Source organism: Tenebrio molitor, chromosome 4 (genome assembly GCF_963966145.1).
Source record: "Tenebrio molitor chromosome 4, icTenMoli1.1, whole genome shotgun sequence".
In the NCBI taxonomy this organism is placed as follows: Eukaryota; Metazoa; Arthropoda; class Insecta; order Coleoptera; family Tenebrionidae; genus Tenebrio; species Tenebrio molitor.
In genome coordinates, this window is record NC_091049.1 from 8060641 (window position 1) to 8086119 (window position 25479).

Consider the following 25479-nt stretch of genomic DNA (forward strand, 5'->3'; position numbering starts at 1 on the left):
AGACATTATTATATTAAATAAACAACGAAAGCAAGCATATTTTTTAGATATAGCTGTTCCAAATTCACACAATATAACACTGACATATAACACAAAAATTAATAAATATTTAGAACTCTCCGTTGCTATGAGAAATCTTTGGAGTTTAGAAAAAATTTCTATTTTACCACTTATAATTTCAGCAACGGGAATAGTACCGCAATCGCTTTTTAAAAATTTGAAAATTTTGGACTTAGAGAACACATTGGTGTTTGAAATTCAAAAAGGTATATTATTATACTCATGTCATATCGTGAGGAAATTCCTTAACATTGACACAGAACATAAAACACAAAAAAGTCCAAATGTGGAGGCGAGACGCCGGTAATTATGTTGATAAGCACTGCACTATTACTTGATAGTATTATCCGTAATAGTGTATGTACTCCGGCAAAATTGCCGTGCCGCCGGGTGGAGGTGGGATACGAAAAAATATATATTATTAATAAGCGCAGCGCAGTTCAGATTTAGTAGGCCATGATTTACCTATGAAATACTCATAGACAAAATAAGAACATATAGAACGCAAACTCCCTATACATTTTTTGGGCATAAAGCGTTTACCGCCATCTCTTATCCTGATGAGGGTGCAAAATCACAGCCTACTGGATGCGATTACCTTTCCTTTGATTTTTTTATCATTGCAAATTTTCACAACAAATTAAAATGCCAACAATAGGTACTTTCGATATTTTATTTTCAACCGTCTTTGATACAGTTCTGCTTTATTTTTATAAATATTATTCCTAAATGCTATCGTTCTCGTATCCTACCATTTAAAATTAAATTTAACCCCTTAATGTAAATGTGGTTAAATGAATTATTTTACCAATAATTTCATGTTCACTTTTATTTTTAAGTGAACGAAAAATGAAAACTAAGTACTTATGTTTGAATTACCGTTGAAATTTTGCTTTTAATATTATCGGCTCAATATAATTTTGAAAATATTATGAATCTTATTAACATTTTTTGCAGACTCTATAAAACTCACACTTGCCACTTTCTCCTAATTTTTAGTATAAATCCAAAAATCCTTCCAATGTTTTCATTCAATTTTTTATGGAAGGAGGTGCTGTTTTTTCAATCCAAAAATTTTTCCAAAGTAGGTACATATTGCGTAAATGTAGGACTGCTTCCTGCCAAAATTTTATATGCCACGGATTTTTGTAAACTCCACAAGCAAGAGGTTTCTCGCAACGTGGGTGAAATGTCCCTCCCTCCAGATTATTATCAAAGAGTTTGTCAAAAAAGTTATTGTTTTTGCAGTTCCCAAGTCTTCATCATTTAGGTTTGTTCTACCAGTTAGAAAATTATTAGAAATTACCACAGTTAACTAATAGCGTGATAGTTGAATTAATCATGATTATGACGACTCAAAACTTGAGTTGCATAGGACATCTTTTGGATCTTATCTGCATGTCCGTAATGTTGTGGAGGGCTCTTAATTCGCCCCACGCTGATCATAAAGATAAACCTTCACTATATGGTCCAATTTCACACTTAAAATTTCATCGTTTACTTCCCAAACCAAATCTTTTGTTATCCTATAATTTCTAATTCCTTTAATAAGATGAGGTGTATCAAATAATGGTGTAATCTCTTGGTCTCGAAGTATTATTTTCCTTTCAATTTGTTTATTGTTTTCTATATAAATTTTGCTTGATTCTCTCAACAACAAATTTAGCAATCTTAGCAGCGGTACTACATTATTTGTGAACGTGACACAGCTTCATTTTGAATTACAAAATAGTGACATAAAGATTGACACTGTTTTGACAGCTTTGACTGATTTCTAGATTATTGAGATTACTTTGATTTTAAAGTTTTGACTTTTTAAAACATTTGCGCCCTCTTGCGGTATGGTGAGGGTGCGCTAAACGATTTTCCAAAAATTTATTAGGGACTTTTCATTCTATAGTATTTTATTTTCTCTATGAAATACTACAGTAGCTCTATAAATACATAATAATACTTGATTTTTTTTATTTTTAGTACTTACGGTGATGCTAATAGGTACTATTGTATTCAAAAAAAATCGCAAACACCTATTATTATTTGCCTGCATAATTAAGACATAACCTGTCTTATTATTTTTATCAAAATGACAGAAAAAGTCCGTCGTTAAATGATACAAAAACCTATAAAAATTGCTTACTTGATTTTAATAGTGTACGCAATACATTTTAGCAACCAACGTTCACTGCATAACCGAAAGAACGCGTAAATTCATAAAAAAAACCCAAAATTAAATAATCATCGATTTGAAACATCTTCATAGGTGCAAAACTTTCATTGACGATTATCTTATTTCTTTTGCACAAGCTGTTAAAAGTTGATCCTTCGTGCCGGATAATATTTTGAAATTGTGGAATGTTGGGGGAAATGAAAATATTTTATCTTCATTTATAATTCAAGTTTGACATGGAACATGTGGACCAGAATAAGTATTATCGTGACACTGTTTTTGATGGAAGATTGTATTTAGTAAACGAGACATTCGACACTATTCAGAAAGAAAAATAAAATCATGCGTTTTGTTTATTAATATTATGCAGTTGTTGCGTTGTTGTTGTGGTACTTACTCTACAAGATTCTGGTTTTTGTTTAGTATATTTGGAAATAATTAGGATAAAATACATCTAAAAAAAAATCAGTTAAATAAAAATTCCTAGGATATTAAAATAATCTTGTTAAAGATTCCAAAACTCCAAGATTTCAAGATTCTAAAATTCTAACATTGTTAAAATTCTAGATTCTAAAATTATTGTAAAATTCCAAAGATCTTATGATTATTTAGATTTTCAAAATTTTTTTAATTCTGAAAATCATCATGATTCTAGATTCTGACATTCTAAAGTTTACAAACATGACATTTCCGTAGTTCTAGAGTTGCCCTATATTTTCTAATTTTTCAAAAATCCAAAATTCTAAATTCTAAATATATAGCAAAGTCAAATTTTACTGGGCTCTTTGAGTACTTACCGCCAAAGTTGTACGCCATGATACTGATATGAGTTTTTAGCTATTATTTTTTTCTTTCCTCTCTTCCTCACTTCACATTTCTAATTTACCTCATATGTCTACTCTTCTTGTTACTTTCCTGCCCTCTTGTCACAGTTTCTTCAGAGTTCATACTTTTTGAAACTTTCCACCACTCTCCGTGACTTGCAAATAGAATTGTTCAAATCAAACAAAAATTTGTATCCATCTTTCAATCCGCTTCTACTTCCGTTATTTAGTTAACAATAACCATATAATGTCTTTGTGTATATCATTTACTGGCCACATTGTTCCGAGTTCAAGGTGAAAACTCAGGTATATAAATGCAGTAATAGTTGATTAATTTTTTCCACTTGTTCAATTTGTGACTGTCTGTTACTGCCTACAACATGGAACCCGGCACAATCAACCACTTTTTCCGAAATCAAACGGTTTTCATAACCGGTGGTACCGGTTTCTTGGGGAAACTAATGATCGAGAAGCTCCTGAGAGTGAACCAGATTCAAAAAATCTTCATTTTAGTCAGAGCAAAACGGAACAAATCCAGCGAAGAACGATTCCAGGACCTCTTCGACTATCCGGTGAGTGTCGTACCGGTGATTCCAAAACTGAAGATTTGCTTTCAGTGCTTCGACAATTTGAAAAAGGAGCGTCCCGATTTTAAGGAGAAGATCGTCTTTGTTAGTGGTGATTGTGAGTTGTCAAATTTGGGAATGAGTCAGCAGTCCCAAGAGATGTTAATCGACGAGACTGACGTGGTCATCCACGCTGCTGCTAACGTCAAATTCGACCAGCCTCTCCGACTTGGTGCCAACATCAACGTAAGAAGTACCAAAGAAGTTTTGGCTCTTGCCAAACTCATGCCTCGCTTGAAAGTATGGGAGAAGTTGAGAAGTCCTTCTGTCTCACTGGTACTACTTCTAGTATCTGTTCTAGGCTCTAGTATATGTGTCTACGGCGTACTCCAATTGTCCAAATAATAGAATAGAAGAATGTTTCTACAAAGCACCGATCTCTTGGCAAAATCTACTGTCAACAGTCGACGCCCTCGACGACGACACCTTAGAAAAAATCACTCCAGAGTATGTCTTTGTGCTACGAGTTTGGACAAAGTCACAGTTTTGCTTCTAGGTTGTTGGGGGAATGGCCCAATTGCTACACCTTCACCAAATCAGTCGCCGAAGACTTGATCAGAACCGAAGCCAAGAACCTTCCAGCAGTGATAGTGCGGCCTGCGATAGGTACGACTCGACTCGTCGAAACTTTCAGCCAAAAATCTCTTTCCAGTGACCTCAACTATCGAAGAACCGATGCCGGGATGGACTGACAACTTTTACGGAGTTGCCGGGATAGTACTGGGTGCAGCTTTAGGTGTCTTGCGGAGTGTCAACGCCAAAAAAGACGCAATCGCCCAGCTGGTACCATGCGACTACACCGTCAACGCAATACTAGCAGCTGCTTGGAACGTTGCGACAGAACGAAAGAATACAAAGGATCATTTCAAAAACAGTGTCAGTGCTACTTCATCCCAGGTCAAGATTTACAACTATGTGGGTACTTCCACGAACCAGATTACTTGGAGTGAGTTGTGAACGCTACCAAAACCCACACAACACCTGTCTCTTGCAGAAACTTACATGGAACTGATCGAGAGTTGTGCGTGGGACTACCCAAGCACCAAACTCCTCTGGTACTACTGCTTCACACTAAGAGAAAACGAGTTGTGGCACAAGACTTGCGTCTTCTTCTTACACACGGTTGTGGCCTATCTCGCCGACTTTGTCCTGCTCTGTATCAGAAGGAAACCCCTGTTGGTCAGCACCAATCAGTACCGATAAACAACTAACAGTGTTGACTTTCAGTGCCGTTACAAATTACGCAAGAATGGACAGATTGTTGAACTTGACATCATATTTCGCCAAGCGTAACTGGAAATTTCCTCACGACAATGTGGACCAGTTGTGGGGCAAGATGTGCGAGGAAGACAGAAAAGTGTACAAGTTTGACATGAGCCAGACCAACTGGGCCAACTACATTGAAAATTGCGTGATCGGGGGGAGGCTTTACTTGCTCAAGGACCCTCTCGAGACGATTCCCGAGGGAAGGAAGTGGTTGAAAACGTTGCAAATTGCTCACTATTCCCTCCTCGGGGTACTTTTCTTTCTGTTGTACTTGTTGTTCAAGTGGGTTTTCTCTTCTATCCTTTAATTTATTAACAAATAAATTTACCAAAGTGGATTTGACACAAGTTTGATTAAAACCAGTAGAAAATTATAGTACTTACCCTTTTGTGGACACCATGGCCAAGCAGTACCTAGAAGAAATAAAAATCACAGTCGGAGGAAGAAGTTTTGTGTTATCGGTAAGAACGGCCCAAGAGATATTCCAAAAGTACAAAATATGTAATGTAGTACCACTTTTGGTACTGCATTTTTCGATTTGGATTGCTGGTTATCGCCTTCACAAATCTACTGCAACCTGTCAAAAGTTATTTTTCGCTTCTGATTCATCAACTTCTTTAATTGTGCAAACAAGTAATGATTATTAATAGAATAGCAACATTCGAAGGACAGTATTTTGTTTCTATTTATTCTTATCTTTGTTACTTCACTAGATATGTTAATGTTTTGGTGTTTTAAACAAGACCAAGGTCACAAGTTTCGTAGCCGAATCGAGTCGTTGACTCTTCAGAGCGTTGACCACTTTTTAATATTCCGACTAGGTCACTAGATCAAATATTTTTGACGGAAATTATTTTTAATTGTCTTGTAAAATGATATTTTTCGGTTTTTATTAATCACGTGCTGGCCCCATAGGAATAATAAATGCAAAATAATACAAAGGTGAAAACATGATAAGTAAAAAATCAAAATTTCAAATCGTTGAGACAATGGCAAAGGATATTTAGTGTTTCGAAAGCCATAAAATCCTTAACTATTCGTATCACTTTGTCGATAATGGCCAGAATATGACAAATAAGTCCCCAAAGAACAAAACCAGTTAAATCTGACCGGGAAAATACAAGTTTAAAGGGAAAAATCCAAACGGGGACCCGATCTGACACCCACCGAAAACCGTTGGTGCATAAATCTTTGCGAAACTGTAACAACATGATCGTGCATCCAGGTCGCGCTCAAGACGTGGAAGTACCCTCGACAAAATCGTCGCACAGGTTCAAGTACTAATGTCAAGTACTGCACACCTAACCCCGTGTGGGGGAAATTGCAGCGTCAAGGTTGGTTCCCAAGTGACTACCGAAACATCGATTAATTCTGGAGGTACGCACGTGGTGGAAATTTCTGTATAGAAGTGGGGAAAAGTTGCACAAGTAGAACTCTTTGGCCAAACTTGCAATGTCAGTTGTAAACATTGAGACCGCCTTACGTACGCACACGCCGGAAAGTGAACGTGGATTGTGGCTGCATGATCATTGACCAAAAGACGGGATAACTGCAAGGTGAGTACCGGTACTATTTTTTCCTAGTTCTACTAAGGCACAATGCAAACGCGTTTTACTCGAATAGGGAATTTTTTTTGGAAAGGGTCACAACTTGTACAAGTGGTACCTTTAGGTGGTACCAAGCAAATTTTGAAACTAGTTGGCTAAATTGTAACGATTTTAAAATTATTTCTACATATTTACCGCATATTTTAAAAAAAATTATTTAAATGTAGGACAGATGGTACCCGAGAAGAATTTATCTAATTGTTCGATGAAAGACACAAGGTGGTCGTTTTCTCTTTGTAATTTTCCTATCACTTCGACGCATCGATTGGGTAAATTACATTTCTAAAATTTTATAATCATACAGTAATAGTACCTGGCTAAGACAGTAACAGTACTTTGTAACATTATATTAAATCAATTAATTGTGTACTTTTCAATCACCAGGTACAAAGCTCGGATAGTACCCCCTTGGGTGTTTCATTATTTTTACGACTTTCTTCATTACGTAGCAAAACAAGTGTTAAAAACATTACGTGTAAAAAAAGGTACTAACAAGTGCTAAAAATCATACATGATTTAGACATCGAAGAGATGTTTTATTTGCCACGGTATTTATAACCTGATGTGCGCATTGGTAGGTATATCCTGAAAAGATGTTTTGGAAAAATGATGGTACTCAGTTCTGCATTCACGACATGAATGGTACTCAAGGTAATGAATAAATTGATAGCCCGAGGACGCAAAACGCTATAATTTGATTTATCTCCTCAAATAACTACAAGGTAGTACCGTTTCCCACTTTGGAATGTTTCCCATTTACATGTCTGAAAAAGGCCAGGTCAGTATTTTAGACAGCGCCGGTCAAAGCGACCCAATTTTGCGGTACCACATTCCGTTCGCAACGCATCTCGTTCCTTTCAGTACCTTGACGCGTGCGGAACCACTCGATCGAACCGCCTTTCTCTGGACAACCGCCTCCATGTCAGGTTTTAATTCTTTCAGACACGATGTACGAGAGTGTGGAACGCGAGGGCGGCGACATCACCGCCGCCGACATGGTCCTCCCCGACTCGGAACCCAGCGAAATCGTCAACTTCTACTCGGGTTCGACCGTATTCCTGACAGGAGCCACAGGATACTTGGGGAAGATGTGTCTGGAGAAGTTGTTGAGGGAGTGCTTCGACATCAAGAAAATATACGTCATGGTCAGGCCCAAAAAGGGGAAAAACGTCCAGACCAGATTTGAGGAGATATTCGACGGCCCAGTAAGTTCCTTAACGAGCAAAATCGAAGAAGTTTTCGATTAGAATGACAAGTGACATGTGTGACACGTGACAAATGTCACTTGTCATTCTTGGCGCGCAATTTAAATTAAACCACAACACACACAGAGTACGGGTTTAGTTTTTGAGTTGTTTCATCGATTTTTTTATTTCTTCGACTTTTTGACTCCCGTTTTCGAAAATATTGTTCTTCCGTGACCTTGCTTACATTTCAATCAGATTCAATAGCATATGCAAAAGGGTCAAACAAACATGTTTGTCCATAACAATTTCCTGTCGGTCTTTTTGTAATTTTTTGCCAATCGTGTCCCCCATTTTACGAGTACTAACTTTCAAAGCCACTTGTTTACGTCTTCAGATTTTTTTTCTTCAGTATTCCTCCGCCAACTTGTTCCTCCTTTCACCATTCTCCCAAATTTGTTTTCGCAGTTTTCGTTGTTTACTTAGATCGGCGCTGATAAAATCAAAACACAAAGGAAATCCTTCGGAACTTGTCGAATTGGACAGAAAACAAAAGCGATGCAAAAAAAAATTGCGAATCGCTGTGAAACAATTGTTATTTGCGATGACACCAGCGATAAAAGATAACGCGATCGTGTGATTGTCCATTGTCGCCTTGAGGATGTCGGTAATTATACGAAACGTGTGTTCAATTAAAGTGACGATTTCTTTTTTGATTCATTAATTGCCGAATTGGCAACGACCGGACCGAATACGAAACCATAACCGGGTGACACTATTGCCACAGAGCGGAAAATTTTATGCGTGCTGTTAAGAAATCGACCAAATCGCCTGAAATAAAGATACGAATTATGTATTTCCGACGCATTTTTTTTTTTGATATTAGGAGTAAAAGAAAAGCAAATGATTGGTACAAATTGGTACTATTAAAATTTCGTGCGTAAAACACAAAAGAATCAAGGACGACCAGGTTGAGCTGTAATAATTTAGGTTCAAAGTACCTCGCGAAATGTTCGATTTTGCGTGATTTGCAGGTTCATCGATTCGGTTTAATAACAAGCGAAAAAAATTTAAATGACGTTTAAAAATTCGGAAAAAATTCACATAGAATCTAAATACCACAAATACTTGTCTAATGCCAATTACTTTGATTTGTTCTCCTCTAGACGATGGTATAGTCGTTTTATGTCCCACACGAAGCAAATAACGTTTTTGAGAAATTGTTTATAACAATTTGTTTACTTAATAAGATGAGAAGAAACAGAGCCAGAAATCTGAAAATGATTTCATCGAGCAGAAAATAGTTATTTATTATACAAGACCATAAAATTGTATTTTATCTTCGAGAGCGTTTTTTATTATCATTAATTACGCTCGAGAAGATAATTAAATTTGATTGTCGTGTATAATATTTTATTTTTTTTCTATAGCATTTGTATTTTATTATTAAAACATTTTTTTTTTAATCATTACTAATCGTGTAAGGACTGTCAGGTTTTAAAATCTCGTTAGTATGAGCGTTGTTAGGGTAATAAAAAAAAAACGCTTTATCTACCCTTGCTGTTAAAGTAGCACTTTATTTACCCTTGCGGTTAAAATGCTAGTTGACCTTTTGACTTGAATAGATAAAAGCACATTTTAACATTTGCTATGAATATTTATTAAATATTTCACTGATACATTGTAACAATGCAACAGATAATTATTAAATGCAAATTCAAAAAATGACACTTGAATATGTTGCCACAGCGGAAACGTCAAAGTAAAGAAAACACAAGTTTCTTAGACGCGAAATTGACGAAAATCATTAGAAGTGTACCCAAAAACATGGAAAAGAGTTAGAAGAGTGTCTGGAGACAATTTATGTCATTTTGCGCCGAAAAAAAGTGCACATACAAAATACATACATATAGGGGAAATATTGGGTTCAAATATTCTGTACTTTTATTCGAGAAATATTCTCCCTAAATACCACTTGTGCCGATAATTTCCATTCAGGCTTGTTGTCTAAATCCACGAGTTCGAAGAACGAGAAAGAATTATTAACAACAAGCTTTAATGAAAATTATCGATGATTTTTAAGCACTCGTGGTGTTACCGCTAAGAATTATAAAACTGTTTATAACAAATTTAAGAGTAAATAATAATCTATATATTTAAGTTGTCTATGAAATGTTTAACTTGAATATTCTTAATAAACAAATTTTTGGGGATTTCTTTATAATTATGCCACTAGTGGAGTAATGAACTTCATTACTTAACTGAAACAGGTCAAATCAATCGTAGATAAATTAATTTGAAAAATACATTATCTTCTTAGGTATTCAGTAATAAAAAAAATTTTTTCTTATTTTCCACCCTCACCAAATTGGAAAAATAGGTACAATTTTATACTTTTTTCATTCGTTTAATAAATAAACAGTTATAACGAAAAACCACTAAACGAGAAAAATAATATGAAATGGTTATTTACTTAACGCATGCGGGAAATTTCTTCCCACAAAGGTTAGTTATAATCCTCTACGGGTATAATATTTTTTGTAACCAATACTTAACTCAAAAATATTTAAAAATAAAATAAAAAAAGTAAATTATTATATTATTTTATTATTAAAAAAGTAAATAATATAACATTTTCAAGGCCCCGTTATTACTTTTACCTTTTTGAATTGCATTCTTATTTGTTTTATAATAAAATCACTTATTTATTGTGTTGTTGAGAATTAATTTTACAGTTGCAAATGTGACGAAGCGTCCATTTTGTTTAAAGTGAATTGACGTTTCCGTCTGTCTGCGTCATTAAACACCAATCTTACAATGCAATTTCCCCTCATTTCTGCTGCAAAGTAAAAAACACCTCGTGCGGGAAATCGTTGTTTCCGCACTCCGATGGCAACCGGGAAATATCGATTCTGAGGCTGAGTACAAAAAATAATTTTCAAAACTTCGCAATTTTTATAAATCGTTTAAACAATTTCCTGAGTATTTCCTCCAATCTAATGAACGGATTTCTGCCAGTCTCGTATTTTCTTCACTTTTAGAATTAGCGAAAGCAAAATTTTAATTTGACCGGACTGTAGACTCTTTTACAGACGAAACAAGAAGAAAAAGCAAAAAGAATGAAAAGAACAATATATTTCACTATTTATTTCATCTGTCACTTAATCTTCATCAACCAAGAAACAAACTTAATTTTAGTGATTTCCATGGTTACAAAAGATTGCAGCGGACTAGTAAAAATATCATCGAATATTGTACTAGTACTTGAAGTGAATATTTTAAACAAATGAAAATCTTTTTCAAAACTTTTTTTTGCAGCGAAAAATGAACACAGAGATATTATTTTCTAACAAATTGAAATGTACAATTTAAAAAACCGAAAAAAATGTCAACTGCGCTTTCGAATTCGACTCGTGCTGCGCACTCGTCAAATTCATATCCCAGCGCCGTTGACATTCGTAACACCGCCACAAAAATAATCGGCTTAACATTGACTACTCATCGTATTACAACTGAAAAAATCAGGCGTGGTTTTATTGTAAACAAAAATAAACAAAAAAAGAACTCCAAGGATAATGAATAAATAAATAAGAACTGAGATGGACTATGTTCCACGCGCTAACAAAAGAATCTCAAGTACATGTGCGTTCTCACAGTTCTCACGCACGCGGAAAACCCAAAAAATAAACCAACCAATTGATTTTTTCTGTCTGCACAACATCCACTTCCTTCCACCCAACTCCCAAGAAAAAATACGCATCGCACCGGCCTCGAGCACGCTTCTCGCGTCTCTCCAGAGATTCGTTACCTGACCTCAACCTGTCGACCGTGGCGGAGCGATTTCCTTGAGACGCGACTCACATTTTTCCTTCCAGAGCATGGAACCCATGAAGCGGAAGCGACCCAACTTCGCCGCCAAAGTCGCTCTGGTCAGCGGCGACTGCGCCCTGCCCAACCTGGGGCTCAGCCCGGAGGACCAGCAGAGGCTGTCCGCCGAAGTGAACTGCATCCTCCACTGCGCCGCCACCGTGCGCTTCGACGAGAAGCTGCGCGAGGCGACCCACATCAACGTCAGGGCGGTGATGGATCTGCTGAGGATGGCCAAGCAGATGAAGAACCTGAAGGTGAGGCGCCAACAACGAAACGTACTTAAACACCAGTAAGGCAGTTCCGCGTTTAAATGATGTCACAAAATCTGATAAGTGGGTTTTACCCACTTCAACTTAAAACAAATAATAATTTTGAAAATGGCAGAGAGTCTCAAGCTTTTGCTAGCACATTTACAGACTTGATTTCAGGTCCAGTTGCAAAGTACCAAGAGGTAAACACACCTGGCAGTTACGCAATTAAAGATTCCTAGATGTTGTGACTTACGGCGATTAATTAATGTCATGTCGCGATTATTTCGTAAAGGTTAACGAACAAGTCGACACAACAACATAATATTTGGATTTGCGCAATTAAAATTGCAATTTTTGGACCAAAAATGTCGAAACAAAGTTGAAATCATGTCTGTCGAAACTGAAAAAACTCGCAACCGGATCGTGCTACTGTTTGTCGTAAAACAATTTAAAACGTGTTGGGTTAAGATATAGTATTTGTGTCGAAACAACATCGGTCCCATGAAGCACCCTTGCGGAACTTTCTCAGCCGAAAAAATATATTTCCTAAGATTACGCACTTGTTGCCTAATTTACATATTCGTTTCGATACATTTCATACAAACTTTCACTTTTTTATCTGTGCCACGTTGCATACATTTCATCTCCGTGAAAATCGAGACCTGTTAAAATGAAGTAAACTTTCACGAATCCTGATCCACAACACGTTTTTTACCGAATCGAAATAGCGACGGTCCCGAAATAGCAACGGTCCCCGAACTGTTCCTTGGTGGACCGACCTTGACCCTCCATTGTGTGTAAATTGCACCTGGGTCGTGTAAATGAAAAATGACCGAGTAAATTTTGAAAATCACGGTTCACAGGCCATGGTATACGTTTCGACGGCGTTCTCTAACTGCCCCCGGACGCAAATCGACGAGATCATCTACGACCCCCCGATCACGGGGGCCAAGTTGATGTCACTGCTGGAGGCTCTGGACGACGAGAAACTCGACAAGGTCACGCCGATGTGAGTACCAAGCCGTCGAGTACCAAAGTACCGAGTACCGATTGGTTTTAGAATCATCGGGGAGTACCCCAACACGTACGTCTTCACCAAAGCGGTGGCAGAGAACGTGATCCAGACCGAAGGCAAGAGACTCCCGGTGGCGGTGTTCCGTCCCTCCATAGGTACCACAATCACTGATCAGTACCGCCCCGCGCATCTTTTACGCAACGTTTTGCAGTGATCGCCTCCCTCAAAGAACCAGTCGCCGGCTGGATCGACAACATGTACGGCGCGACCGGAGTACTCCTGGGGGCGGCAATCGGCGTGTTGCGCAGCGTGCAAGGACGAAAGGAAAACGTGGCCGAGATGGTACCTGCAGATTTCGTCGTCAACTGTTGTCTAGCGTCGGCGTGGGACGTGGCCTCGATGAGCAACAAAGAGGAGGACCGGGCGGACCCCGAGACCAAGACCGAGGACGAGTTGGCCGTCTACAATTTCGTCAGCCGCCCGGAAGCCAAGATCACTTGGGGTACCGCTTTCGCACCTTCACCTCTCGGTACTTAAATCTTCAATTCTAGACATGTACGCCAAGCTGGCCGAGAAGCACGCCACGCAAGTACCCAGTCCGCACCTGGTCTGGGCGTACTTCTTCGCGCTGCGTCCCTCGAGGGTGCATCACTTGATCGCAGTTTTCTTCCTGCACACGGTCCCAGCGTACATCGTGGACTTCGTAGCGATCTGTCTGGGCAAAAAGCCGATGTAAGAGCTGGTCGACAGGAGGACCAAAGCGTTGATCACGTGATTTTTTAGGTTGGTCAAGGGGTACCAAAAGATCAACAAGTTTGCGGACGTTATCGGCTATTTCAGCTGCAGAGAGTGGGTGTTTACCAACAAGCATGTCCAAGAGCTTTGGCAAAAGCTCAATAAAAAAGACAGAGAGTTGTTCGAGTTTAGCATGCAGAACTTCAACTGGGATTCGTACTTTTACACTTACGTCAGAGGGGCAAGAGCGTACATTCTCAAGGACCCTCTGAGTACCCTTCCGGAAGGGAGGGTCAAGTACTACAAGCTCAAAGTGGCGCACTATACTCTCATAACTGTTTTAATGCTGCTTCTGTACAAAATCTTGACAATGTTGTTTGGATTTCTGTTTTGATGTTAATAAAAAAATTATTTGTTAAATGTTGTCTTTTTTTGAAATTCCACAGAAACGTACAAATGATAGAAACATTAAATCCATTTGCTTTCGCTTGTAAAAAAAATTGCAGATACCATCTTAGCCGACTGGTGTATCAATGGTTGCATAACTACCAAAAGAAGAAATCTAATATCTTCATATTGTAAAATTGTTGCTACAATTTTTTAACAGGTTTCTGTTTTGCCGTCTGGCTAAAAGTTATTATTCTTCATGTTGTGAAAAAGTGGCGCCACTTGCACACATTAATCAGGAAAAACAGTAAAGATGGTAATTTTTACAATGCCTTTTGGTCAACAAACACGCTAGCAGTATTGCATTTTTCCAGACAGAACCGAAAGTGACCAAGTAAGTTTTTGATGCCCTTCAGCTCACCAGAATCGTTAAAGTAATTATAAAAATGTCTTGATCGCGTCAGAAAGTTTCAAAAAATTAGAGCTATACAAAAATTGTTAACCATAACGTTCTTTGGTCTTTCCAAAGGAGGTTCCTATGTCATTTCGTCCTTTTGTAATCTCAGCATCTGTATTTGTATCAATCCACAAGAAACGGAGAGGATTTAACGATTGCTTTAGCCTTTAATCATCGTCGGAAAGGATAAAAAATTAACAAAAACACCTAGTTTAGACTAGATCGAAGTTTGTGAAAAATACCATTCGGCTTAAATAATAAACCAGAATCTTTAAATGCGTTATGGCGCATTTTTGACGATTTATTTTGACGAAATCGCGATTGGAAAGTACTAGTCATCATATTTTAGCTGACAGAAACAAAAGACTAGAACGTTTTAAATTTTATGAATGCCGTGCGGTTTAATAAACATGCAAGACGCAAGCATAAGTACCCAACAAGAATCCGGGAGCAATTAATGCAAAGAATATAATTAATGCAAAAATTAATGATTAAGCAGAGCCATCTAGTCATCGCGATAACGAATAATTGCAGAGTTCGCCTTGACCAACCGGCGTATAAGAAGTTGTCTAAGTCACAAACTCGAGTTCTTCTAAATTAATGAAAAATCAGATTTGACATTTTCCGTTTCGTTCCGCTTTTCCTCTCTCTAAGAGAAGATGTTGCGTTTTTTTTTGGTGTGATTTTTTGGTAGACAATTTCATGTCGATCTGCAAAACGACGACGATCGAGAGACTAGACCACTTCTTGGTCATCATTATAAAGATTGAAAAAAAGATTAGGAGTGTATTTTCGAGATCGGGACATAATTTTTGAAGAATGCCTTTCGGGTTGGACAACGCTCCGGAAGCTTTAAAATTTTGGGTGTCACTTTTGTGGTTTCCGGGGAGGGAAATGTCGGTACCAACAGACTCGCCGGTTTCCAGGAGGTCGAATTTGGGACGCTCCGAAGAAGAGTTCCTCTTCGGCCAAGGTTCTATAGTGATCGGTCCTCGTACGATGGCGGCGTCTCCGCTAACTATTCGTCGGTCTGTTCTATTAGAATGTCCGTACATAGCCTTTTACTATGGTGGGGAGCGTGCACATAGTGGGGTCCGTAGTTCGGCCGCCTGTGATGTTCCCGTGCGCTATGTTCTCCAAACCTTGTCCCATCAGTGTGTATCTAACGTTGATGGCGTTAGCCGGTCCGTCGCCGCTGTCTACGATGTACTCCGATGCGGACTCGTCATAACGCGGTCTGACACTCCCGCCCCTCCAGAACCCAAAAGAACCAAAACAAAAAGCAAAATTTTTTCCCAAAGATCAAAACGCACCACCGCACCATGGATCAGGCCACGGCCTAGTCCGCCCCGCCGCCGCCGCCGCAACTCCCAGAGGTTGGTACCCAGTCGGGGGTCGCACCCCGCCCCTCCGCCGGCGGCCTTATCGCGGCCGCACGTGTTGCCGATAACGCAGATACCTTATCTAAGTGTGTCGTCTGCGAAAACAGAAACGCCCAGCCATGCACGTCACTGTGGTGTCCTTTTGTTTCAGAGGCTGCAGGACCGGAACCGGGACGTCGGAGCCCCGAAACAGTGCCTTGTGATGTGAGTGTGTGAGCCGCGACGTTTCGTTCCCTGGATAAGAGCCCAGAACCACTCTCATATGGTTTTCATGGTGAGTGACGAGCGCAGCGGGAGGCGGCGGCGGGTCCGCGCCGCCGGATGCGCGGGCGGTAATTGAAGCGGGTCCGCTGTTGCGGCGACGCTTCCGGTTCACGCCCTCCGATCACGCAACGGAGAGGTCGGCGGCGGAAGTGGTGCGCTATCTCGCGGAGATGGGCCGGTGTCGACGACCGCCGGTGGCGGCGGGGCGCGGCGCGAGGGCAAGGTCGCGGGCGGTGGATGCTCGCGCTACTTTCACCTCGCCGATCGCGCTGATCATTTTTTTTTTTTATCCCAAACGCAAAACCCAACCATCAAATGGTGTGATCATTAAAAATGATCGTTGAACGTTTTCGCCGTTTCAACTGATTTTTTCGCACCATTTACCAACGGTACTTTTTCGTCTTTGATCTAACAATTTGATTGCAAACGTAGACTCTCAAACCACAAATCAAATAACTGATCATAACTGATTATGATATCGTGTTAATTAATATTATTTATGCTTCACCGAGCGATGGACGGTCGTTTAGCGATGGTACGGGGGGCGGTGTGAGGCAAGGTCACACGACGATGGATATGGATGATACTTTCACCTTTTTTGATGGTGTAGACTGTACATTAACAAAAAAATCAAATAATTCCTCGACACTTGATCATAATAATGATCACCTCTGAGTACCAAGGTACTCTGTCGTTTTCAATTGATTAATTTGACAATAACGACTTCTAACAGGATAGTAAAGATTTTAAGTACAAGAAAGATAGTTCAAAGACTTCTCAGATAATGAAAATAACTGATTAATCAAAAAACAGTAGAACCGTAAAATGTTTGACTTTATTTTTATTAAGTTGATTAATTGAGTTGTGTTGATTAATCAAATTAAATTATTCGTTGATTATTCATGGACATTATTAATAATAATCGACCAAGAACATACAATCAGGCAGTTAATTAATCATGTTGTCGAAAAATAAAAATTATTACCTAATTATGTAGCGATCAAATCACGATTTTATATTTTTACAATTCTCAAATGCTCAACTGATCTATTATTCCAAATTTGTATCAGTTTAACGAATAACAATATTTATTTTGCAATAATTAATGGATTCAGTGATGATGTTTCCAAAAGCAATCCTTGTTGAGTACCGAGGTCGAGAGATGGTTGATGCGATGGTACTTTCGCATTGTTGATCATGCAAATCAATTAAAAATTCCTAAAACTAGTAGGAAAAAAAAACTAGTTGATCATAACAATGATCACGATTGACTACAAATCTTTCTAGGATTTCAAAAATCAACTTTTCAACAGTTGACAAAGGAACTCATTCTTCGGAGTACAGTCCGTGCGTGAGTACCTTCCACGCAGATCAAATGCAAAAAGCTTCAATCAAACAATAAAATAAGCGGTTGATCGTGATAATGAGTGGGTACTTAGTAAAGAAACTTGTTAATTCTGAATATTTGTGGTTTGTGGGTGAGTACCAAGGTCACGGGTAGTTGCAAATGCTACTTGATTTGATTGTGGTGGCTTAATAAGTCGATTAAAAAATCGTAAAACCAAATTTTTTTGGCGACGATAAACAACAATCAAATAATTAAATACATAACGAGAATGAACACGGCCGAAAAGTTGAAAATGCGAATTATTTAGCACATTTGTATTAGCTTGTATCGATTAATTAGATTTGTTTGTCAATAATTACGCTTAATTAGCGATTACTCACACAAATTGGTAAATAATTGATCAATCAAATAATCGTGGTTGAGGAGACTAGGCCAGTTAGTCAATCATCTTGTGTCAAATAATCGAAACTAGATAATTATGCAGCGATCAAGCCAAGATTGGTGATACATTTTTCTATGATGATCACTCATTATTAGTCATTACATATTGATTTAATTAATCGATTATCAAGATAATATAACCAATATAAAAATTGTGTACAAATTAGAAGAAAATTAGCGTCTCAATGTAACGATCTTAATCGGTTAATTGGTAATTATAATAATTACAATTATCTCGTAATTAATTGACATACTTAATCACAGTTATTATTAATATAATTAGTAAGTAATTATAGTGGAAAATTTGATTTGAAAACGATCATTTAATTAATCAAATATTTAATCATATTATTTTAAAATACATTAATTGTAATTAATCAGGCAATAAAATGATTGTCAATATGGTTCTTCAATCATATTTGATAGCAGAGTAACAAGAATGATCACATCATCTGCAACAATAACAAACAATTGCCAGTTTAATATCGGTGATCGTATCATCCCACAAATACAATTGTTCACGGCAATTTTTTTAGACACAAAATGATTTCAATAATGTCATTTATTCACATAATTGTAATTCATGATTATTGTCATTTGTTCAAGTGGTCAGTCCTTACGTAGCGACATTTGACAGTTCGATTTGTTGTAAAAGAGTAAGTAAGATTTTAATTCTGATAAATATCGATTAATTTAACTTTTATTATGAAGAAGTGTAATGATCATTTGACTGGGGAATCAATTTCTGACAATCGATCAGTTATTGGACGGCCGAAAAAGAAACAGTAAATCAGAATTGATCGTTCCTAGCTACGGATTGTAAGAATCAGAGACAAAAAAATGATAAAAAATGGAGTGGAATCTTTTGGAGACGTTTCGAAACGTCGCGTGCACTCCACGACACTCGGCGCCATTAAAACTGTCAATTTTTATTAGAAAATTATGTAAAAAATCGTGATATTTCAAAACTGGCAACACTAAAGCCTCGTCCATCTGGTTTTACTGAAAGGAGACATCCTCTAATGTCGCCTCATTCGTTACCTAAAACGGCTCTAAACCGCCGATAAATTAATTTCTATGGGTCGTTACATTCCCGTCACGTGACAACCTCGCCAAATTATTAATTTAAGATGGCGCGCGTCCGACAAATCGCCATTCATCCGACCACGACCGATCACGATTTACGAGCTCCTCGCAACACCACGTGACCAAAATCGCAGATCGACCACACCGTCGATGCATTTTTCTTTCACGTCACAACTGGCGCTATTTGCATCCCGACCATGAGGTGGGCTTTCCTCCGCTGCAGTTCCGGACCGACCTGGTCCTTCGGACCGGATGATTTATACCGAAATCAAGATAACGTAACTAATTAAATTATGTTTCCTTAATTAAGTAGCGCTGTCATCCAGCCAGTTCTGAAACATTAAGTTACTAAATTATTGTTATTTGCTTGGCTAACTTCGTTATCGTGGCGTCATTGTTGGTAATTTTGATTTGAATTTCACCAGGAATGTTGATTTGTGCTCTCCTTTTTTCCTTTTTCTTCAACGTTCCAACCAAGACTTTCCAGATGCGATATTGTTTTAAAAGCACGACCGCGTATCAATCAAGAGTGCGTATCTATGGTAAACACTAAATGTTTGTTTTACGTTCGTCGTAAATATCATCGAGTATCAAATGACTGAAACGTTATGACCACTATTATTGTTACTGCAGTACATTAATAAGCTTGATTGTTTTTTAAAAACAAATATTTACAGAACTGTATTTCACCTTCAGTTCTCAACGAAATCAATTCTGGTGGAATTTGGGCAATTTTTATAAACACCGTCTTTTTCTCTCTAAATTCTCTACTAAAATTATCAAAAACAAAAGATTCGACAAATTATTTGATCGTTCAATTCTTTGATCGCTCTGTTACGGAAATAATTGATCGTGAAATGCTTTTGTCACCTCCAACATTAAAAAATATTAGACATTAAAGTTAAATCAATTTACGAATCATTTTACAATATGATCATATAATTTTTATTTGGAATTGATCATAAAAAACAGTATAAAAACGCCAATAAAATCATTTTGAGTCGGTTTCAATTAGTTCCCAGTAATGATCATGTATTTTGTCCGATGATTGACCCACTCACATTTTATTACTTAACCTCTTTTTGATTTGCGAATTATCGACTTGATTTGACTCTTCAATGATTTAACCAACTCGTTGAGGTATAATTTATAATCTGATCATGTCGTTGCCACTCGTTGCCCCTTCTTTCGAAATTGATTTTTCGATCAATGATTTGTTTATTTTGCTAATTTGTAACTGATCAAGTGTTTGATGAATGATCAATTAGTGTTTTGTTTGATGATCTGATTGAAGAAAATCTCTCGTATCTGATCAGTCGCTAATCTGGTTGGTGCCCACCCGCTTGGCGATCAATCACGCTCGCTTGATCGGTCGAGTGATTGCGCTGATCGCCCATTTGCCAAGAAAATCCGAAACGTCTCTAACAGTAAATCAATTTTTTCGTAGCGGCTGCACCATTAGCCTCTCAATTTTGAGTGATCGCCTCGTTAATTATCGAAGTCCGCTCGGTCCGAATCAGATCCGCTTTCGACGACAGCTCGATTACCGAAGATCTTGTCGATAAAAAAGAGAACACGAAGATTTATCGCCTCGCCGATTAACATAATATTGTCGACTACATAATTGATTTGGCTCAGGTAGCACCGAACGATACTTTACATAACAAACGCTAACAAATTCGTCGTGACAACATCACAATGGGCGACATTTTCCTATCAAAAATGGCCGCGTCCTTCGCCGTGACACCGAAACGCGGCGCGACTGAAGGGCGGGGCGGGGCCTCGATCCGCACCCAAACCGAGTACGTGCCACGTGACGTGCCCTTCTCGCGAAACCCGCGTTTTTTATCTGGGGCATCGTGACCTTATGTAAATCGGTGCGCATCTCGCGGCTTTTACCTTTATGAATAATTTTAAGGTTAGGACGTGTGACATTTCGAGACTAACGGATTAACAATGGGTGAAGATGAGCTAACCTTAAGCGGCCCATCCTAGGCGAGCGACTTTCACGCCGACATGAAACAATGACAGGACCAAGCCCTCGACCATCAAGGGTCCTTTTCGACCGGATTTTCGCCCGAGGGTCCTGCCAGATCGTGCACCAAGGCGTGGTCGATTGATGAACGTGTGAACGTTGCTTTTAGTCGTTTTTAAAAACTCGTTTGAATGCCGACGGATGGTGTCAGATGGACGACGGTCGTTGGGTAAGGACATGATCCGATTCGATTGCGCGACAACACTTTTTCCTAATCGATTACGAGAGTCGATGGACACGAGCGATGGGTGTGGGATGGGACTCATGCCTTTCGGCTACCGAACGCACCGGACCACCGAGTCGCCCAGATCTGACACCTTCTTCTCCTCGCGCAAAATGATCAGATCCAATTTCAGCTCTACTTTCAAAGTAAACGAGTCAACACTCGTTTTTATTTGCCTTTTGAGTAATGAAACCTTGCGGGATTATGTAATTAGTTAGTATGCGCGGGCCGGTGTGTCTTAATAGCCCAAACTGGGCTCAGTTGAGCTCATGACTTTGTGACATGACGTGAATATTAAGTTTCGATCGAAATTTTACCAAATCGACAAAAAATTCGTCACTTACATTGACACAAAGAAAATAATCTCAGTTTTTAATTATCAGAACTGATCAATTTATTCTTTGATGCCTTTGTCGTTTCACTAACTAAAATTCAATTAAATCAAATTATAATAACTTGATTTTTTCATGATCAAAAGCAAATTTATAACTGACATTTCGGTGACATTGATCACCGAATTCTCAAACTTCAATTTACAATCAACTAGTTGGCCAAATTATCAAGTAACATGATCAGCACATACATTTTTAGCAATGTTTAATCTGTTCGTTATCATTTTATGTGATTATGGAATCCGTTATGAATTTTAGTAATGATCAGTCATTTGACTTATTCTTAGATTTTTAGACTTTTTTATTGTGAAGTAATTGATTGTCGAAAAAATATGATCATTTCAACTTATAATTAATTGGTAAATTGATCAAATAAATGATCAGATAATATATTATTTAATATGTTGTTTAATATCTTCAGTGTTATTTTATTAAAATTAGCATAATGATCAATTATTTAGTTAGTAGACAAATAATGATCATGATCAATTATTTATTTCAGCAATTTGCATTATCAGTCCCTTGTCTATTTTTTTTTTATTTGGCATTACTGATCATTGGTAAAACAGATTTACCGATCAAGTACCAACCTGATCATTTTATTCCCCAGTTATCTCTACATTTTGCACCATTTCCTGGTGAATTTTGTATTTTCGAATGATCTGCTCCCCCGACAAAGCAAACCAAGAATCAGACTCCGACCGCCTGTTTATCAATCTAGAGCGGACGAACCAATTAATTTGCCGCCATCAGAAGGCCTCGATCAGCGGTGGTCTTCCTGACGCGGTACGGAAGGATAAAATTCAGGAATACACTTGCAAAGCTTAGATTGTATTTGATATGAAACAGGTGCAATGAAACATTGTATCAAATAACGTAACGAGCCAATAAAATCCAATCCTAAGTGAAGCTCGTAGATTCGTAAATCTGCGGTGTTCACTTAACCGAGTTAGTGGGCTTATCTTTATGGCCTAGTAGATCCCGATAAGAACGACTAACACTGGCTGGTTTCCACGGGACTCGTTTTGTTCGTTGGATGGAGTCTCCCGTGCGGACTTGCGGCTCTTTTGCCTTATTAAAAGCAGTTTTTTTCGGCGGAATCACGAGCGCTTGTGTCGCCACTCTTATTATTTATTTCCTCGGCTAAGTCTCCATTTATTTGAATAACAAAATCGCCCAGTGAAATGAATTAATGTCTACAATTTTTAATGATGCACTGATCAGAGAAGAAAATGGAAGAATATGATCAAAATAAGAGTATTCTGATCAAATAATTTGATCATTTCTGATATTTCTGCAAAATGAAAACACAATCATTGAAATGAATTAACGATTTTAAGATTTTGATCATATAAAATGAATATTGGAGAATATGACTAAAATAAGAATATTCTGATCAAATCACTTGACCCTTTCTCATGTATACAATACTAATAAAAATAAAAATTGAAAAAGATTCTCCATTATTACCAATCAATTTTAGCAAAACAAGTTTGATTTATGTTTCTCAAATCATTCTCTTACTTATTAGATAACTTGAAGCTTTACTTTTGTATTTTTTTCCTCACAATTCTTCAACATGTGTTCTTCAATCTTCATCATCTTTCTTCTTTCTTCCACACCCAGTGAAATTTCCTCAAATTCATTTTCATTTCTTTGTTCCTTTTTCTCTACCTTCTGCAAACCTCCTAATTCTCAATTTCTTCTTTCATCAACTCAAAAGCATTCTTCAGTATCTACCTTAGAACAATATGGGACTGAGTGGACATCCTTGTGTAACACCACTTTCACGTCCAGAATCATTAATTTGCTCTCCCTCCTACTTATTTAACACAAAAATTTGACAGCTTTGATGATTTTTTTCCAAAATCTCCCAAAACAGAAACTCTGACATTTGAAGCTTTCAATCGACGTTTCACGTTGGTACCACTTTTCCGAATATTTTTCTTTCTTGTTCTTCACGAACGTGTTCCGAACGTCTCACGGAGACTTTTGCGCCACCCAAAAAAACTCAATGGACCCAAATCTGGACTCCCCGGTGTCCGACTCCCGAAAAAATGGCACCAACCGCACAAACTCCCTTCCACCGCGGTTCTGCCGCACATTTGTGTGCCATCCCCGCTCGAAAAGTCGTTGCTCCGTGTCGCAATCGTTAGAAAAATCGCAAGAAAGTGTCAACACCGACGTCGATTTTCCCATTTACCACTTGCACGTCAGTGGGCGTTGGCGAGATAATTTTCGAATCGACACGTTTTTAAAATTGCAAATCCGCCACATAAACAATCTCGACTCGTTTATTATTTAAATGATTTTACAGTTCGCCTCGGAGATTGCATTAGTTGCTAGTTTTACGAGATTCCAGCTCTCGATTGAAGAAAAAAAAACGAAAACATACACACGCTCGAATCCGGGTGCGGATTTCTTAATCCGGATCGACCATCTCCGTTGAATAATCAATGTCAGAATTACGTAAATGTTTCGGATTTTTTTTGCACCGGAGGATCGCCGCCGCCTCCGGGGTTGGAACGAACGGCCGATTCCGGATGTCGATCGTCGGCTATTTGTCAACTGCGGACAATAAATAAGGCGGTGAAATATAAAACTCCGGTTTAGTATCGGCGATAGTAAATTATCCGGAGATGTGGAACTTCAATTTAATAACTATAAAACGTACATAAAACGGAGGCAATAAGCGCGGAAAACGCAAGCCGTAGGCCGCAGCGTCAACGACATTATTCCATACCGGAGTGCGTGTTGTGGCCGCCCCCCTGCCCCAATCGCGCCCCCCGATCCCTGTGATTTATCTCCCGTTGGCTAAGTGTAAAGTTTTATTAATATTTTCGGGTGTCGCTCGTAAATCACCTTTTAACTCGGTTCAAATTAATTTTTACGACTTTCCAAAATTGCTGGTCCTTCGAGCCGGATCCGAGACGAATCAATTGGCCCGCGATAAGGATCTGATCGGCATTTCACCGATACGCGTAAAATACCCGACGACTTAATTATTGCTAATTGACAGGTGGATTTTTTTTAACCTTAATTATCGCGGATTTGAATTTTTTTCGCGCCGCCCGCTGCTAGATTTATCGGACGGGTGTATCATGAAGAAACGATAAATAACGGCGACTAACATGTGTTGTTACCGATTCCCAATAACCCGAAAAGGAGGAGAATCTGAATTTGAAATGAACAGTTGGTTGAAATATTGCGCATTTTGTTGGGTCGTTTTTTGGTGCGGCGAAAATATGGGTCTCAGGTGAGGGATCAAGGAGAGGTCAATTCCGACGAAAGTGCAGAGAAAGGGACACTCGAGGCGGCTCCGGTGGAAACACATTTTTATCGTGATGGGAAAGTACAAATTTTGACCAAGAAAATTGTTTACTTCATTTATGAAAATCGCGAGACTTGACGATTGTGTTCGTGTTTTCGAACTGGACTGATTACAAAACGTTTCAAATTTATCTTTTGCAACCTATGAAAATTGTGACCTGAAAGTGAGAAAATTTCATCACAAAATAACGAAGTTTTGCTATGAAATGTTTATTTCGCGATGTCAAAAAGCGAAAAATATTGTCAAATACGCTAGTGTGATTGCGACACGCGTAATATTTGTCAAAGACGCATATCTGTTATAGTCAAATACGAATTTATTTGACAATATATAAATGATCAATCAGAACGATTCTAAATTTCTTTGTGTCGGCTCGATTTGACGTAAATAATGTATATGGACAAAAAATTGTCAAATCTCTCTGTCTTTTTGGATCAAGTCAAATTTGCGGAAAATTTTTGCCACATCTGCCACGAAATATCGAAGTGGTGTGACTATGACACGCGTAATGTTTGTCAAAGACGCATA

General features: G+C 38.3%; 3 protein-coding genes across 4 annotated transcripts in view; all 3 read left to right on the top strand.

Annotated features, from left to right (window-relative positions):
• The first annotated feature begins 3290 nt into the window (after positions 1 to 3290).
• Positions 3291 to 5280, top strand: LOC138128190 (fatty acyl-CoA reductase wat-like). Its single transcript, XM_069044378.1, has 7 exons — positions 3291 to 3623; positions 3669 to 3917; positions 3979 to 4124; positions 4174 to 4283; positions 4330 to 4623; positions 4672 to 4852; positions 4905 to 5280. Exons 1-7 carry the CDS (start codon positions 3432 to 3434, stop codon positions 5248 to 5250), a joined length of 1518 nt encoding a protein of 505 aa, XP_068900479.1. The 5' UTR covers positions 3291 to 3431; the 3' UTR covers positions 5251 to 5280.
• Positions 5281 to 6337: 1057 nt separating this feature from the next.
• Positions 6338 to 14025, top strand: LOC138128189 (fatty acyl-CoA reductase wat-like). Its single transcript, XM_069044377.1, has 8 exons — positions 6338 to 6499; positions 7493 to 7755; positions 11610 to 11858; positions 12719 to 12864; positions 12916 to 13025; positions 13082 to 13372; positions 13422 to 13602; positions 13654 to 14025. Exons 2-8 carry the CDS (start codon positions 7498 to 7500, stop codon positions 13997 to 13999), a joined length of 1581 nt encoding a protein of 526 aa, XP_068900478.1. The 5' UTR covers positions 6338 to 6499; positions 7493 to 7497; the 3' UTR covers positions 14000 to 14025.
• Positions 14026 to 15540: 1515 nt separating this feature from the next.
• The window catches only part of LOC138128995 (Krueppel-like factor 3), a 56328-nt gene continuing 46389 nt past the window's right edge, over positions 15541 to 25479 (top strand). Inside the window, exons 1-2 of one of the 2 annotated variants that reach the window (XM_069045253.1) lie at positions 15541 to 15825; positions 15983 to 16105. Coding sequence is in view for 1 of the 2 variants with exons in the window: in XM_069045252.1 (XP_068901353.1) it covers positions 16094 to 16105 (12 nt within the window). In the remaining variant the exon portion in view is untranslated. The remainder of the gene's footprint in view (positions 15826 to 15982; positions 16106 to 25479) is intronic. The other variant, XM_069045252.1, reaches the window with a different exon arrangement.